The sequence below is a fragment of the Chlorocebus sabaeus genome, chromosome 1, assembly GCF_047675955.1.
Source record: "Chlorocebus sabaeus isolate Y175 chromosome 1, mChlSab1.0.hap1, whole genome shotgun sequence".
Lineage (NCBI taxonomy): Eukaryota > Metazoa > Chordata > Mammalia > Primates > Cercopithecidae > Chlorocebus > Chlorocebus sabaeus.
The window spans coordinates 44,728,515-44,744,220 of NC_132904.1; the positions used below are offsets into that span (position 1 = coordinate 44,728,515).

General features: G+C 49.1%; 1 protein-coding gene across 8 annotated transcripts in view; it reads right to left on the reverse strand.

Moving 5' to 3' along the window:
- Window positions 1–15,706, reverse strand: part of NAV2 (neuron navigator 2) — a 768,177-nt gene that overhangs the window by 4,805 nt on the left and 747,666 nt on the right. For all 8 annotated transcript variants that reach the window (XM_008004421.3, XM_073017808.1, XM_073017805.1 and 5 more), the window contains 6 exons: window positions 15,166–15,401; window positions 12,898–13,052; window positions 12,584–12,655; window positions 10,588–10,784; window positions 8,955–9,073; window positions 2,054–2,257 (listed from right to left, as the gene is read on the reverse strand). In XM_008004421.3, coding sequence (XP_008002612.3) covers window positions 2,054–2,257; window positions 8,955–9,073; window positions 10,588–10,784; window positions 12,584–12,655; window positions 12,898–13,052; window positions 15,166–15,401 — 983 coding nt within the window. The remainder of the gene's footprint in view (window positions 1–2,053; window positions 2,258–8,954; window positions 9,074–10,587; window positions 10,785–12,583; window positions 12,656–12,897; window positions 13,053–15,165; window positions 15,402–15,706) is intronic.

Genomic DNA, 15,706 nt, shown 5'->3' on the forward strand with positions numbered 1-15,706 from the left:
GCAGAACTGGGAGAAATGTCAAATATCTAACTGGATAATAGAAGTGACTGGACTGGTACCGCTCACTTCTGGGGGCCTGGGGTTGGAAGGAGAATTCTGTTTCTGGATTTCCAAGAATCCTGAGTCTTACCTACACACCTTCTGTGTCCAACCAGTGATACAAATGTTACTGGCTCAGAAAAGATTGTTTAGGGATGGGCTGGCCATTCTTTCCTCTAGATATACTAAATTCTATTTTCTATGTAAGTTAAGACCTCATGAGTTTGCTTCCGCAAAAATACCTCCGTGACCTTGGCTTTCGGCAATGGTTAACATTGCAAATGGCTGTTTAAAGTATGCCTCTTTCCTTTGTAAGACTACTGTTATAAATATTGCAGACTAGGTTGTACATGGCAATACAAATAATAAATCCTTAAAAAATACAGTTCCCACTAAAATCTTCAACAGAACCACAGCTACATCCCACCAAACAGCAGGATGGAAGACAACCTGAATTGCCTATTCTTCTTCTTCTTCTTATTATCTAGGGACTTAATTAGCTGCTAGGAATAGAACAGTAAATCAGTTGTCCTTTAATCCTGCTGCATCTCTTATATTTTCTTTTAGGTAATGCAAATAATATTCTCTGTTATGTTTTCTTTTAGCTATGCCTGCCAAGAAAGCTTGGGCCTAAATTTAAGGCATGATAATAGTCCTTTAACCATGGGAGGTTTTGGTATATTTGCTTCCTCTGTATTTTATTGGGCTTTTGACTTGTTAGGTCTAATTTAGCAGTATGACTTTGCATGGGTCTTATATTGGTAGAGTACTACAATTAATTAGAAACGCTACTGTGATTGGCCCAGGTGTTTCTTTTGTTTGTTTGTTTGTTTGTCTGAGACAAGGTCTGGTTCTATCAACCAGGTTGGAGTGCAGTGGCACAATCTTGGCTCACTGCAAACTCTGCCTCCTGGGCTCAAGCCTTCCTCCCACCTCAGTCTCCTGAGTAGCTGGGACTATAGGCGTGTGCCACCATGTCTGGTTAACTTTTGTATCTTTTGTGGAGAAGAGGTTTTGTTACATTGCCCAGGCCGTTTTCGAGCTCATGAGCTCAAGCAATCCACCCAACTCAGCCACCAAAAGCACTGGGACTACAGGCATGAGCCACTGCACCCAGCCCGGTGCTTTGTTGTTGTTGTTGTTGAGACAGTGTCTTGCTCTGTCGCCCAGGCTGGAGTACGGTGGCACAGTCTTGGCTCACTGCAAGCTCACCTCCCAGATTCACGCCATTCTCCTGCCTCAGCCTCCCAAGTAGCTGGGACTACAGGTGCACGCCACCACGCCTGGCTAATTTTTTTGTATTTTTTAGTAGAGATGAGGTTTCATTGTGTTAGCCAGGATGGTCTTGATCTCCTGACCTCGTGATCTGCCTGCCTCGACCTCCCAAAGTGCTCGGACTACAGGCATGAGCCACCCCAGCCCAGGTGCTTCCTAAAGGGCCTTTATTGTTTTAGCAACAGCCAAATAAATAAGAAGCTTAAATGGTGTTAAAGACTGAGCTCATCTCAAAGGCCATGGGACTCATATTCAGGCCCCCTCCCCACTGTGAGTCCCTCCTGCCCTCAGACCTCTCCCTGTCTACTCTCCTGATCATTTGCCTTGGGCTTCTGGTCCTCAGCAATCTCTTCCTCTGCTCTGTTATTGGTAGGAGAGATCAAAGGAATAGGATAGTAGGTAATAGAGGTGGCATCCCAAATCAGAGGGCAAAGAGTTGTACAGAGACAGTAGGTATAAGAACATTTAAGGGGAAACATCAATTCTTAACCTTTTATCTAGAACCAGAAAAAATTTTAGAGGAAAAGTCTTTAGGGATAAACACAAACCATGGAAGAAAATATTGGCGAAAATGGCCCTAATCTTGGGGTCATTTTCCAAATGGCCCAGTCATTTGAGTCCAGCCTTCCAAAGCAAGGCTGGGTTTAGTCACCTTTGTGTTTCCAGAGGCCCCGCATCATACCCAACATACAGTAAGTGCCCAACGAATGCTGAACCGTTCTGGCAGCTGAGGACTCACCAGCGGATCACCTTCAGCATCACTGGGGGGCACCTGCTTGCTTGTCGATCCCTCCCGAGGCATGGAGTAGCCGTCAAAGCCGACATCCTCAGGCCGTAACTGCAGCAGGGGAGGCCACTCATGTTGTTGTGGGCTGGCTGCCCATGGATATGTGTCCATCACCCACTTGGCAGGATCCTCCCAGGGGGCACGCCTTCCATAGAGCTGAAAACAGGCAAAGAAGGAACAGTCTGGAAGTGGCCGAGATCTCTCCTGGAGCCCCAGTTTTGCAGCTTTCTGAAAAACTCCCCAAACCCAGCATCATGCCTTCCCTGATGGAGTAATTCCACTTCTAGAATTCCATCCTTAGGAAGTCATCCAAGGTGCAGATGGCTCGAGGTGCTAAGGCTGAAGGCAGTATGACCCAGTGGTCTAGAGCACAGGCTTTGGAGTCAGGGCGATCTGGGTTCATGTTTCAGCTCTGCCACTGACTCACCGTGTGACCCTAAACTCTGAGCCTTGGTAATCCAATTTGGAAAACTGGTTCTAGGGGAAAAACAATGACCTGATTTGAAGCATTTGCTGACTTCCATGGTACAATCCCACCATGACTGATTTCAAATCACTGACATGATGTCACTGGATGTGGAGTTGGAAAGAGGTGCTACCAGCTTTTAAGAGCCAGCTCTAGTACTCCACTGGGTGCATCTACCCAAAGAATACCGCCTACATACCTTGGGTGCTGGGCATCAACACTGCAGGCAGAGGTCACAATGGCCCTGGCTCAATATTTATTTTTATTTTGTATTGAGACAAGGTTGTGCAATGTTGCTCAGGCTGGAGTACAGTGGCATGATCACTCTCCCTGTGGCCTCAATCTCCCAGGCTCAAGTGATCCTCCTGCCTCAGCCTCCCAAGTAGCTGAGACTGCTTGTGTGCCACCATCTCTGGCTAATTTTTAAAACTTTTTTTTTTTTTTTTTTCAAGAGATGGGATCTCTCTCTGTTGCCCAGACTGGTCTCAAACTTCTGGGCTCAAACAATCCTCATGCCTTGGTCTTCCAAAGGTCTGGGATTATAGGTGTGAGCCACTGTGCTGGACTGGTCCTGGCTCAATAAAACCCCATTTCTTGAAATGGGTCTGACTCTCACAGCCCCTATATAGAAGCACTGCTCCTTTTCAAAACAGCAAATTGCTAAAAGATGCTGCACATAAGCAGTGAAATGATGAGGACTTCTCCCTTGTCATGTGTTTCTCAAAATTCCATAATAGCTAATTGGCTCTTAAAACAGTAAACTATATTATCACTTAATTTTATAGTAAGATCAACACCATGCCTCCAAGCTCCTTTTGTTAAGCCTCAATTATCTAATGGTAAAATGATTTAGTGACCATTACTAGCAATTTCAAGAAGGACATACATTCCTTAAAGAACAGAAACCTAGACTGGACCCCTTCCCAATGTGAGGCTATGCATATTACGCAGCTAGGTATAGGCTTTGTATCTTTCTCCTTTAACACCACCACATCTTGCAGCTGACTGTGTGCCAGGTACTGTGAGAAATGCTTTACAAATACCTTGCTTAACCACCGGGCAACTCCAAGAGGAAGTACTACTGCCCATGATTTACAGATGAGGAAACAGGCCCAGGGAGGAGAGAAGCCAGAATTGGAAACTAAGTGTGTTCAACTCCACGGCCCACTAGTTTGGCCTACTTGGTCCATGTGGCAGGACATGCTCACAGCCAGGGCAGTGTCGCCTGTAGTTCTGCAAAGAGGACTCTGCAGGGGGCCTTGAGGCACAGAGATTAAAGAGTCCTGTGGGCCACCACGGCTGTAGTGTGTCTCTAGGGTGGCCATGGCTGGCTGTCTGTCTGCTCCCCCTGCCCTCCCGGGAATCCTGCAGTGGAGAGAGTACAGAGAGCAAGGTGCTGACAACAGTGCAAAGCTGAGCTCTGAACCAACAAAACCACTTCTTTCCAAGGGGAAGGAGCTGGGGCCACCTAGCCCCACCCCCTCATTTACCAGATGGGCCAGTCAAGGCCCAAAGAGCAGAGCCCGCTGAGAAAGGTTGTCGGGCAGGGCCCGATTTGAACCTAGAACTTCAACTTCCTTTGCCAGGCCTTTTTCCCCCCAACCCCTCCTGACTGACACCACCTGGAGCAACTCTATCAGTCAGAGCCACGTGACTCAGCCAGACCCAGAGCAGGGAGACGCGGAGCAGGCTGTTGGCCAGATAGCAGTGTGTCAGCCTGCTGGGCTCATTGTCCCCGCCAGCGGTGCCCATGCTCCCTTGACCGTCTGTGCCAACTGGGACCTCTAGGTATGATTTCTGTCAGGGAAGCTGCCCACCCAGCCGCTTCTCAGATGGGCCCCTCTCTCTGCATTTGTGGATATCACCCCCTCTGCTTAAGTCACGCAGCCTCCTATGACTCATTGCCTTCCCAGACACCAGCACTCCTCCCGTCCCATGTTCTGGCCCAGTCTGTTGCTAAGTCTTCCTTAACCTGGGGCAGGAGTGAGTCTCAGGCCTAGGAACTCACTCTGGCATTTGAAAGGCAATTATTGCATGAGCAGGAAGGAATCGTGTGAGGGGCATGCATTTGTGTGTACGTGGGCATGTGTCTCAGGGCAGAAGAGAACACAAAAGTGGGATATTTGGAGCAGAAGGAGGCTGCTCCAGACTAGAACCATTTGTACAGTTTTGAGAAGTTTCTCCCTCTGAGGTCTTTCCCTGTGGAAACTGGGCTGCATTTCCCAAGCCAGACCTCACATGAGGCTGAACCAAACCCTCACAGCGACTACTTCTATGACGGCTACTGCTCCTGTCTCCACCCTACAGCCTGGATGAGGACGTGCTCAGGGTTGCAGAGCCACAGAGGCTAGAACTCCTGGAGCTGAACCTGTCCTCAGAGATTACCTGGCACTGTGGTTTTCAAACATTTGCTCTTCATCTCTGGTCCTCAACTGAGTAGATTGGGGGCTTCATAGAAACCAGCCTGAAAAAAACACTCTTCTAGTCCAAACTTGTCAATTTATAGATGGAGAAGCCAAGGCCAAGAGACAGGAGACCTGTCTGGGGTTTCAGAGGAGGCTGGATAATCTGATACATGGCTCCGCACTCACCCTGCACTGTTCCTGTTCCCTGCAGGAACCAGCCCTGCCCTAGGCACAGAGAGGTCTTTTGAGTTACCCTGTAGACTTTAGACACTTTGGCAAGTGTTTCCAATGACAGCTCCAAAGGGAAACAGGGCTGAGGACTGAGTCATAAGACAAATGCACATTAGGTACACGCTAACATCATCTGCAAGAACAGAAAATATTTTTACAAGCCTCCTCACTTGTCACTGGACATGTTCAAGTCTGGGTGATGAATGGCTGGGTAAGAACCATGGCAAGCAATGGAAACATCATAAAGCTCCTCAGCTCCACTGCAGGCCCTGAGGGTAGCAGCACAGACAGTTGGACAGACAGACACAGAGGGGAGGACATTCACTTTCCCTAAGGCAGGGGAAGAAATCTGGCATCCCTACTGGGTCAGGAAAAATGGCAGCAGGACAACAGGGAGCTGAGACACTGAAAACTAAAACCTGGGCCACTGTGAGCCTTCTGACTGTGGGATGCAGGGGGCTCCTGGGAGCGTGAGCACATCACAGAAGAATGCATCAGCTGCACATTCAGGAAGCTCCTCCAAGGAGTTCCACAAGTGCATCTGCACATACACACCCTTGCAGTGCTACCTTATGCTCACTAGAGGGCGATATCATGTCTCCTCCTGGCATGGGTGTACCTGTGGGAGGGGCTGCCTGGAAGCCATCCTCATCCCCTGAAGACAGCAGGTCTCCTTATGGTCCCACCAAATCCATACTACCATGGGCAGGCAGCCCTGCATCCCAGCTCCTGGTGCGCGGCAGCCCTGTCAGAACCCATTCGAGGGACTCCACCTCTTCTCAGACTAGAACCTGGGCCAAGGGATTACTCACTCTGAACTGCAACATGCTCACTTCATGGCCACTTACCTGGGTTAGGTGAGGGGCAGGTGACCCTAGAGTTGGCGTGTACTCAAAGTAACACAAAGGAGAGTATGAACTTTTAATTTTTTAAAAATAAAGGAATCCTTTTGTCAAATGAAATAATAAGGGGAACTCCACTCTATAAAATTCAGTATTTGGTTCCCCAAGCCACCTGAGACTTTTCAGTGGAGTGACGGGGGTCCTCAGGATAGCTGAAAATAATAGAAGTAGCCGGGGGTCAGCTAGTCCTGGGCACCAACGCTCACTCCATCATACCCTGCTGAGGGAACTTGGTAAGGGGCAAGAACGTCCGTGAGCCTCAGTTTCCTCATCTGTAAGAGACTCACTGGGCAGTCAGAACTAAATGAGATCATGCATGTCAGGCCCCTAATAGTGCCTGGCAAGTAGCAGGCCCTCAAAAAACATCACCAAATGTTCCTTCAAAACCAGAGGCATGAAGAACACAGCAAGCTTCCCCAGGAATCCGCAGAGTCTACACGGTCTCCTGGGTTCATCAGGATGGCGAAGTCACAGGTTTGGGGCATAGTGACTCACTTTTGAGCCACTTAGTGGGATGCAAACTCTGGTCGCCTCCCTTTGCAGCTCTGTACTCTTGAAAGACTAACCTTCAAATGACCTCAAAGCACAAAGCAGTGATGACTTTTCCTGCCTCACACTGAACTGGTGAGTCTTGAGATTGGAGCATGTCTCTGCTTCCTGCCCCAGATTGCTGGGGCCTCACTTTCTCATGCTGGGAAGGCACCTAATGCTCCTCTCTGATCAGCTCCATCAGCAACCTCTCCTAGGTGGGAAGTGGAGTTCCTTTCCAGCCATGCCCAGAAAGTCTTCTTTTAGGTTCCGGTCCAAAGGAGCAGGGCCTTGGCACCGCCATCCACTGATAACCAATGAGGGGCTTGCTCAAGTGCAGCTCAAGGCTGGAGCACAGACAGGCTCCCTACTTCTGGGTTAATGCCTCCCAGGGCAGAGGAGGCCTTTACTCAGCAGAGCCCATGAGTTCTTCCCAGTGACTCTGAGGTTCACTCCCCTTCCTATACCAGAAGACAATATTGAGAGCAAAGATGAAGCAAATGGGAGAAGGTGAGGTGGAATCAGGGGCAAACAGTCCACCTCATTCGCCTGCAATTCTCTTTGCTTTTCTTAAGCAGCTTGGGTTTCCCAGAGGTGCTGGGCGTATCACACTCCCTGGAAGCCACCAATGAGAACAGAGGAGAGAGGCCTCTGAAATGAGACAGACTGCAAGAATCCAGCAGGTAGGAGACGCTTCTACTGGCCCCAAAGTAGGAATGACTGGGTGGTCGTTTGGGTCTGTGGTACTAACAAAACCATTTGATTCAGGACTAAATTGTGGTCAATTTAATCCAGGCCAGTGACTTTACCTACCTAGGGAGATTCCACTGCAAAGATCTAAAGTCATTCATACCTTCTTGTATGAAAGCAACAGTTGACAGAGCACTGTTAACTAATGATTTGGGGCTGGCCAAAGGTTGCCTAATTTCGTGCTTTTTTCCTGCTTTCACAATACACTTGTATTAAATATGCTGACTTGAATTTGCAACGCGTATCCTCCAGTTTAACGAAATGCATCACAAGAGGCAAAATATTTTCCTTTTCAAGCTCCCTTTGTCCCGAATGCCTCTGAAGACCATCATTGCTGCTATTAATCATAGACAGAAAATAGTTCAATATTTCTCAGTTCAGACAAATATAGAGAAATGACAAACAGTGACTGCAGCCATTAACTTGCATTTATCACACACGTGCCTGCGGGTGCACACCGGTCCCTGCGCCCTCCACAGGTCTACGATAGCATCTTGTGTCTCCCATTGTCCAGTACCAAGGAAACAAAGAATCTCTTGGAAACCTGGCTACCAAACTGGTTTCTGGATTATTCAGCCACACGTGATGTCTGCTAATTATGCACTGTGAGTATTAAAAGCCTACAGAACTTCTTAGGCAGCCTTGTTGAGCTGCCTCCAGGCTCAACAATAAAACTATCCCAAGTTCCAAATTAATGGTAAGCTTCCATTTAAACCCTGAGTTAAGTGAGAAGTAAGAATTTGTGCTTTCCGGGCTGGTAGCACATGCCTGTAATCCCAGCTACTTGGGAGGCTGAGGTATGAGAACTGCTTGAACCCAGGAGGTGGAGGTTGCAGTGAGCTGAGATTGTGCCACTGTACTCCAGTCTGAGTGACAGAACAAGACTCTGTCTAAAAAAAAAAAAAAAGAATTTGTGCTTTCCAACTGCTGCCAGGCAGGAGGAACTGGAAGCCTTACAGGCCCCAAAGTTACCTAAGAGGGTAGGGGCGCTGATGTCAGGGAAAGAGTGCCACCAGCCTCAGGGCTAAGAACCTGGAATTTGACCCAGAAGGCATGGATTCAAATCACAGACCTTTCAAGTTTCCCTTTTGTAACCTTAAGCACATCATTTATTCTCTTTGAGCCTCATTTTTTTCTCTTAAAAATGGAGTAAAAAACCAAATTTGTGTCCAAGTTCCACGACTAATCCAAGGCTTAACCCAAAAGGCAGATAGGAGAATATTTTGCAAACTGTGAAGTACTCCACATGTATATGGTTCTACTTCTCATGCATTCACGATGCTGAGCACTTTTGTTTCATCCTTGCAACAAACTCTTGGTGGCAGAATATCAATGAGGGCTCTGAGGCACAGACAGGCTAACCAGCTGGCCTGGGGTCACAGCGCTAATGGGTGGCAGAGCCAGGACTTGCAGCCAGGTGTCCTTACACTGTGCTAGACTGATGACTTCCCAGGCGAGGGGTTGTCAACCCATGTCAGTCAGATTCCTGGAGGAGGAGATAAAGACAACTCATCTGGTCACCAGAACAGTCCCCCTCAGCTTCGAGGAAGCCAGCAGGGGTGCCTTCTCACCTGGAGTCCTTCTCTGACAGCTTCCAGGAGATAGGGGATAATGGAGTAGTTCCACAAGTCGGTGAACCACACTCTCGAGCCGTCCACATCGATGGGGCATGACAGGAAGAGCCGGGGGCCTGGAGACCACAGTGAAAATACATTAGCACTCAAATGGGCGTGGGTGACGGGGCATCGGGTGAAGCCATGGTCCGAGCACCCATCACAGGAGGGACCCTGGACGTTCTGACGGCAGGGCTGAGGCCTGTACACAGATACACTAGCCTTGGACGGTGGGCACAGAGAAGGACACTCTGACCCCTGATTCTACCTGGGGGTCTCCCTCCTCCAGGAAAGGCTTGATGGGGAAGATGCTCACTGTGGCATTACTAATCTTGATTTTTAAAAATGGAAGCCCAAGACTACAAGTCTAAAAGAACAGAAACAGTTAAGCAAATGAGGGTACATCTGCATTTGATCATTTTGTAGCCTTTAAAAATAATTTTAAAAACTGAGTAATTGGCTGGGCATGGTGGCTCATGCCTATAATCCCAGCACTTTGGGAGGCTGAGGCTGGTGGATCACCTGAGGTCAGAAGTTCGAGATCAGCCTAGCCAACATGAAGAAACCCCTTCTCTACTAAAAAATACAAAAAAATTAGCCGGGTGTGGTGGCAGGCACCTGTAATCCCAGCTACTCGGGAGGCTGAGGCAGGAGAATTGCTTGAACCTGGGAGGTGGAGGTTGCTGTGAGCCAAGATCACGCCATTGCACTCCAGCCTGAGCAACAAGAGCAAAACTCTGTCTCAAAAAACAAAAACAAAAACAAAACAACTGAGTAGCAACAGAGAATGCTCATGAGATAGTGCTAAATGAAAAAGGATTTTTTTTTTTTTGGAGTCTAGCTCTGTTCCCCAGGCTGGAATGCAACGGTGCAATCTCGGCTCACTGCAGCTTCCGCCTCCTGGGTTCACGCAATTCTTCTGCCTCAGCCTCTTGAGTAGCTGGGATTACAGGTGCATGCCACCACACCCAGCTAATTTTTTGTATTTTTAGAGTAGAGACGCGGTTTCACCATGTCGGCCAGGCTGGTCTCAAACTCTTAACCTGAGATGATCCATCTGCCTTGGCCTCACAAAGTACTGAGATAACAGGCAGGAGCCACCATGCCTGGCCAAAAGGAACATGTTATATGTATGCTATGATTGCCACTACATAAAGTGTAAACATATATATATATATGAACAAGGACAGAAATCTTAGTTCGAATAATGAAAATTATGTCAAGATGGTGGGAAGGTTAGTGATCTTTTTTTCTCTGTTCTAAATGTCCAGCTTTCAGAAATGCTGGTAAAACTTCATTTTTCAAGCAAAGCCAATCCTGAGGGTAGCTTCAGCTTGGGGGAACCTTGAGGTGGGAGCTCTTTAGTGAGCTAGCAGTTTCTACATCGGGCCAGGATGGACACATCTCTCTTCTGCAGACCACTAGCAATCTGGGGTCTGCCTGGACTGTGACTGTCCCTCTGCCCCCTTTCTATCTTTATGGACAGTCCAGCTTCTGCTGACTGTGCCTGCAAAGTGCTGTCCTGGCCAGGGCCCAGAGGATGGGCACCTGAGGATGCCAGCCCACCCCCTCAACCCAGTCTCCCACCCACCGATGGTGACGTCCGAGGAACTGTGAGCCTCCAGGAAGCGGTTGAGGTGATGCCAGACCTTGGGAATCCAGTCGATGATTTTTACCAGCTCCATATTGCGCACCCGCCCACTGATCTCTGTTTCCATGAGCTTCCTCCTCAGGAATCGGCCAAGGAAACCCTTCACAGGCTCCGTGTGGTTGGCACAAAGCACCCATCTGGAGGAAGTCAGAAACACTTTTCAAGATGATAGTGATCCAAATGATGGCTGACCTCAGGAACCAAAGCATGTTAGAAACAGAAGGTGTATATGCTAATGCAACAAATTGGATTAGCTATGCACCGAACAGTTGTAAACATTGTAACTATGTATTAACTCACAGTTCCTCATAGCAACCCTCTAACATGGATATTATTACCACCTCCATTTTACAGACAGAAATGCTAAGGAACAGACAGGTCATGTAACTTTTCCAGGATCAAACAGCTAGTTAATTGAAGAGCTAAGATGGGAACCAAGAAGCCTGGCTCCAGTGGCTAGGCTGTACCCACTGAGATAAACTGCCTCTTGTGCTTGGTGTCAAGCCCTGTGCTACGCTATGGAACTATCACTATGACTAAGACACAGTCCTGGTCCCCAGGAGCTCACAGTCTGGTGCAGGAGGCAGACAGGCAAAGAGAGAAATGAAATATGATGAAGCCTAAGGGAATCAGGGAAGGCTCCTGAGAGGAGGGGATGTGTGGGCTGAGACTGGACAGTTAATGGGCAGCAACATAAGGAAAGGCAGGAGCAGGTGTTAGGGTCCGGAGTGGGGTGATGCTGCAGCCTTCGCAAAGGCATGGGAAACAGCATGGGTGTTTGCAGAAACTACCAGAAGTTTAGTGTGACTGAAGTTCAGACTTGACCTGCCAATCCACGGAGTCTGGATTTCATTCTGCAGGCCATAGGGAGCTAGAGTCACTGAAGGACTTTAAGCACGAGAGTTCTATGGTCAGATGTGCACTCTAGAATGCTCACTCTGGTCTGGCTGCCACAGTGCAGAGGACTGGCTACAGGGTGCGGGGGGAGGCTGCAAGCAGACGTACTGACTAGGTGATGGCAATGGTGTGCTGGGTGATGATGGGGCAGTGATGGGGGGAAGAGGAGGATGATGGATTTGAGGGATAGTTAGGGGAAAGCATGAACAAGACCAGGACAGCCTAAATGCAGAGGTGAGCCATGCTCTCAGTGTGCTGGAGGAGTCAACATTTCTCTAGTAATTACATTCAGACCCACTTTCAATAGATCTCCCTCAGAGATGCCTGCAGAATGGCCAGTGGAAATGAGCCGGGGGTCCCAGCCCAGGAGACAGCTTCACATCCACCTCTAAGGACCCAGGCAGGAGAGGTGAAGTCAACTGAGATTCATTATATGGGGAAGGGGTGTTTGGCGATGTCAATCAGACAGTAATGCAACCTAGCACAACCGAGGAGAACGGTCCCTCCCACACCCTGGCCGTGAGAGAGCACCAGCATGGTGCTGTGGCAGCGGGGCAGGGAAGACGAGCTGGCAGGGAGTCACAGCAGCTGGGACTCGAGGGCCCACAGGCCCAGCTAGGTGGGGACGTTTTAGGTAAAAGCTGCCATTGCTCATGTTCACTTGGGACAGAGAGACGCCACTGGTAACAAGAGGGCAGCAGGGTCACCTGCAGTCCCTTCCAGAGCTGCCCCTTTGACCCTGTGACAGCAGGACTCAGAGGCAGAGACCTGAGTGCAAGTTCCACTCTGCCACTGACCAGTGTGTGACCTCACCCAACTCACTGAAGTCTCTGGGCCTCAGTTTCCCCATTTGTAAACGGAGAGTGTTAAATGTAATTACTTGAGGCTGAAGTTAAAATTAAATGGATTAAGCTGAGAAAAATGCTTAACAATACCTAGCATAGAACGCATACTCAACACAGGCATCTCTACTCGCCCCTTCTTGCTTTCCCTCTTTGTGATTCCAGAGTTTAACTGGACAAGGGAAGGGAAAACTGACCTGAAGTTATGGTGAAGCTGCAGGTTGGGAGTCGAAGAGGTAGCCTGGTTCATTGTGCCAATTATGTAAGGGCTGTGGGTAAAATAAAGGAAAAGAAAGCTGTGAGTTCAAGTCAAGCTAGAGAACAAGGTGGTCACAGAGGCCCGCAGCCCTGTGCTTCCAGGCCGGTGGACAGCTAGCCGCCTCCCCCTCCCAACCCTATGTGTGTGCACAGCTTCACTCCCACACTGGCCCTGGGCTGCCTGTGTGCACAGTGCCCCGTAAGGTGGCAGCACTCTCTCCTGGGGGCTATGAGGTCCAGAACCAGCCTTTACCATTTGTGGTACTTGCAGTTGAGCAGCCCGTTGAAGATCTCGCCCAGAGAGCTCACGTGGTGTAGGTTGTCCAGGATGATGATGAGGGGCATGTCCACAGCATTGTTCTCACTGTTGCACTGGTCAGCAAGGTTGGACAGGTACTGGCGCAATTCCTATGGTGGCCAGGAAGGCCGAAGGAGAACAAGTTGGTGAATGTACTCAGTGAAGACACACTGCTCAGGGTCTTTGCCTCAGCCAGGCCAGTGGAGGCGGAAAAGCCCTTCATGATGCTGCGCTGTGAACACATTCCGGGTGCCTGCCTATTACAGCGCATTGGCTTGGTGCTCAGGGGATGCAGAGTGGGCATGGGATGAGTTAGGACTGGGTCCTGCCTTCCAGTCAGTATTCACCCGATGACTGAAAACCTTGAGCCTGGGGTAAAAGCACAGCACTGTGCTCTGTATGTATGTGGCCTGAGAGCTACATACACAGAAGCCCTCTACACATCAGATCAGCAGAGGAGCCAGACACACACTTAAGTCAGGCTGAGTAGTGCTGTGGCAGACACAACACACAGCACAGGGGAGATGAGTCTACATGCACCGGGCTTGCGAAAATCCTGCTGAAAGGGCAGGCTTTGGATTTAACCTTGGAGAATGGGTGGGGCATTGGCTCAGCAGGGACTAGAACACAGCCTGCATGCCTGGGGTAACGGATGCATGTCAAAAATGGAAGAGGAAGAATAATGGTGCATCTGTGGAAAAGGCTGAAATGGCAAGGTAAGGAGCTGGCAGAGAACCTACGATGGCTGCCTGCCATTACTGTCATCATCATGATAGCTGGCATCACTTAGAGCCAGGCAGGGCTTTAAGAGCCTTACACACCGGAACTTCTGTAGTCCCACAGTAACCTAGAAGGTGAGTAGTATGATTACCTCCATTTTACAGATGGAGAAGCTGAGGCATGGTACGATCAGGTGCCTGGCCTGAGAGTGCACAGTGGGTAAGCAGTGGGCATGGGTCAGAGCTGGGTTCCTGCTCTAGTCAGTATCTTCACCACACTGGCCTGTCTTAGATGCGAGCCTGCTTGCTCAGGGGCTAACATCTTCTCCCTCTCCTACCAGCACCCACCCATCCTGGGCCTCCATTTTAAGTCAAAATATGACTTGTTAGCAGGAGAAGAAGCCCACCTTTTAAAGTGACTGGTTCTTTTAGTCCCTCTTCACTGTGATCTCTGGGCCCCAGGCACGTGGCTCCCCATACCTGCAGAGCCTTCACTTACTGGTCCCAGGAGAAGTTCCCTAACTCACACAAAGGCTCTCAACAGAAGGGCTCTGGGTACATCTCTCTTGTCCTGCACCTACATCAAGTTACTGGGGGAGCTTGTAGATGGTGCAGATGCCCAGCCTCAAACAACCTAGTGAAACAGATCATCAAGCGAGGTCTAGGAACCTGTGTCTTCAAGCACACCAGGTGATCCTTAAGGCCAAGGAGTCATTTCCAATCCACCTTTGATCCTCAGGCCCCTTTGCACAGGGCCAGCTAGAGTCAGTTATCCATCAGTGCTCACTAATGCATGAATGAACAGGTCTGAGAAAGCACTTTCTAACTCTCAGCTGGGACCAGGTCGGGCTCCATTCAAACTGGTTTCCATTGCTCACTGTGAAGCAGGATCCAACCTATTTGCTGGCCACAGGGCTCTAGAGTCCAAGACTTTGACTTGAGCTTCAGTTCTATCACTTAGTACCATCTGGTTGGTCTTAGGCACAGGACCAATCTGCTTTAAGCCTCTGTTTCCTTCTCTGCAAAATGGGGATGGTGACAACTACTCCCTTGAAGGTATTGCTGCGAGAAGGTGTTTGCTGGCGATGGGGCAAGCAGTCCATAAATGTGGGCTTCTATTGTTTTTATTATTGTTATTTTTGTTAATTGTGTCATTATTGTTCCAAACGTATTTTATTTTGGAAAATCGGTAACACCCAGTACACACATGATAACTTCTTGGTAAACTGCAACAGATGTATCTTGCATAACATTAAAGAACTACCAAGACTGAGCATCATAAATGAGCTCGATCGGCTTAACCACAGATGGAACTTCCTACTGGGAGGATCGGAGTGGAGCCTTCCTTTCTGCTAGCCCCCTCTGAATCTCCTTCACTGGGCTTTCTAAAACCACCCAAGGAGAGCTGATAGGAAAAGCTGTTTTCCCATCAGGCACTAGCCTGATGATATCATCAGTTTCGAAAGGGCCAAAAAATACAGCAGACTCAGAACGACCTCCTCACCTTGCTGGACTTATGGTCCACGTTAAAAGTGGCGATAACCCCGTCTGTCAACTCCCGTCCCTCTCGAAGCACCATATACTCAGACAGCCGGTTGGCCAGGTAGGTTTTCCCAGTGCCACTGGGACCAGAGAGAATGATCCGACGGTGCTCTATCAGGAGGGAGACGTAGCGCTGCAGGATGGGCTTGGGAATCAAGGACTCAAACACCAGCGAGTCCAGGCTGTTTTCTGCGAGCCCTGCATTTGAGAGAGACAGGAAGCGTCTGAAGTGCTGTAGAAAAGGTAGCTCTCTGTGCTTGCCTAACTGGGACTGCCAAGACCTGAGGTTATTCCTTTCCTCGGCAGTCTACTCACCTGAGATTCCTGCACACCCAGGGACACTGGAAGCTGACAGCAAAGTGCTGCTGCTCTAGGAAGTCACCTCCCTGTTCATCAATGCCACGTGCTTCTGTCTCCTGTCTTGGCTAACTTCCCAGACTCAAACTCACCTTGAACATTTGGGCTCTCAGTCCCCATCTGTCCTCTGCAGAATTCATAAGGTT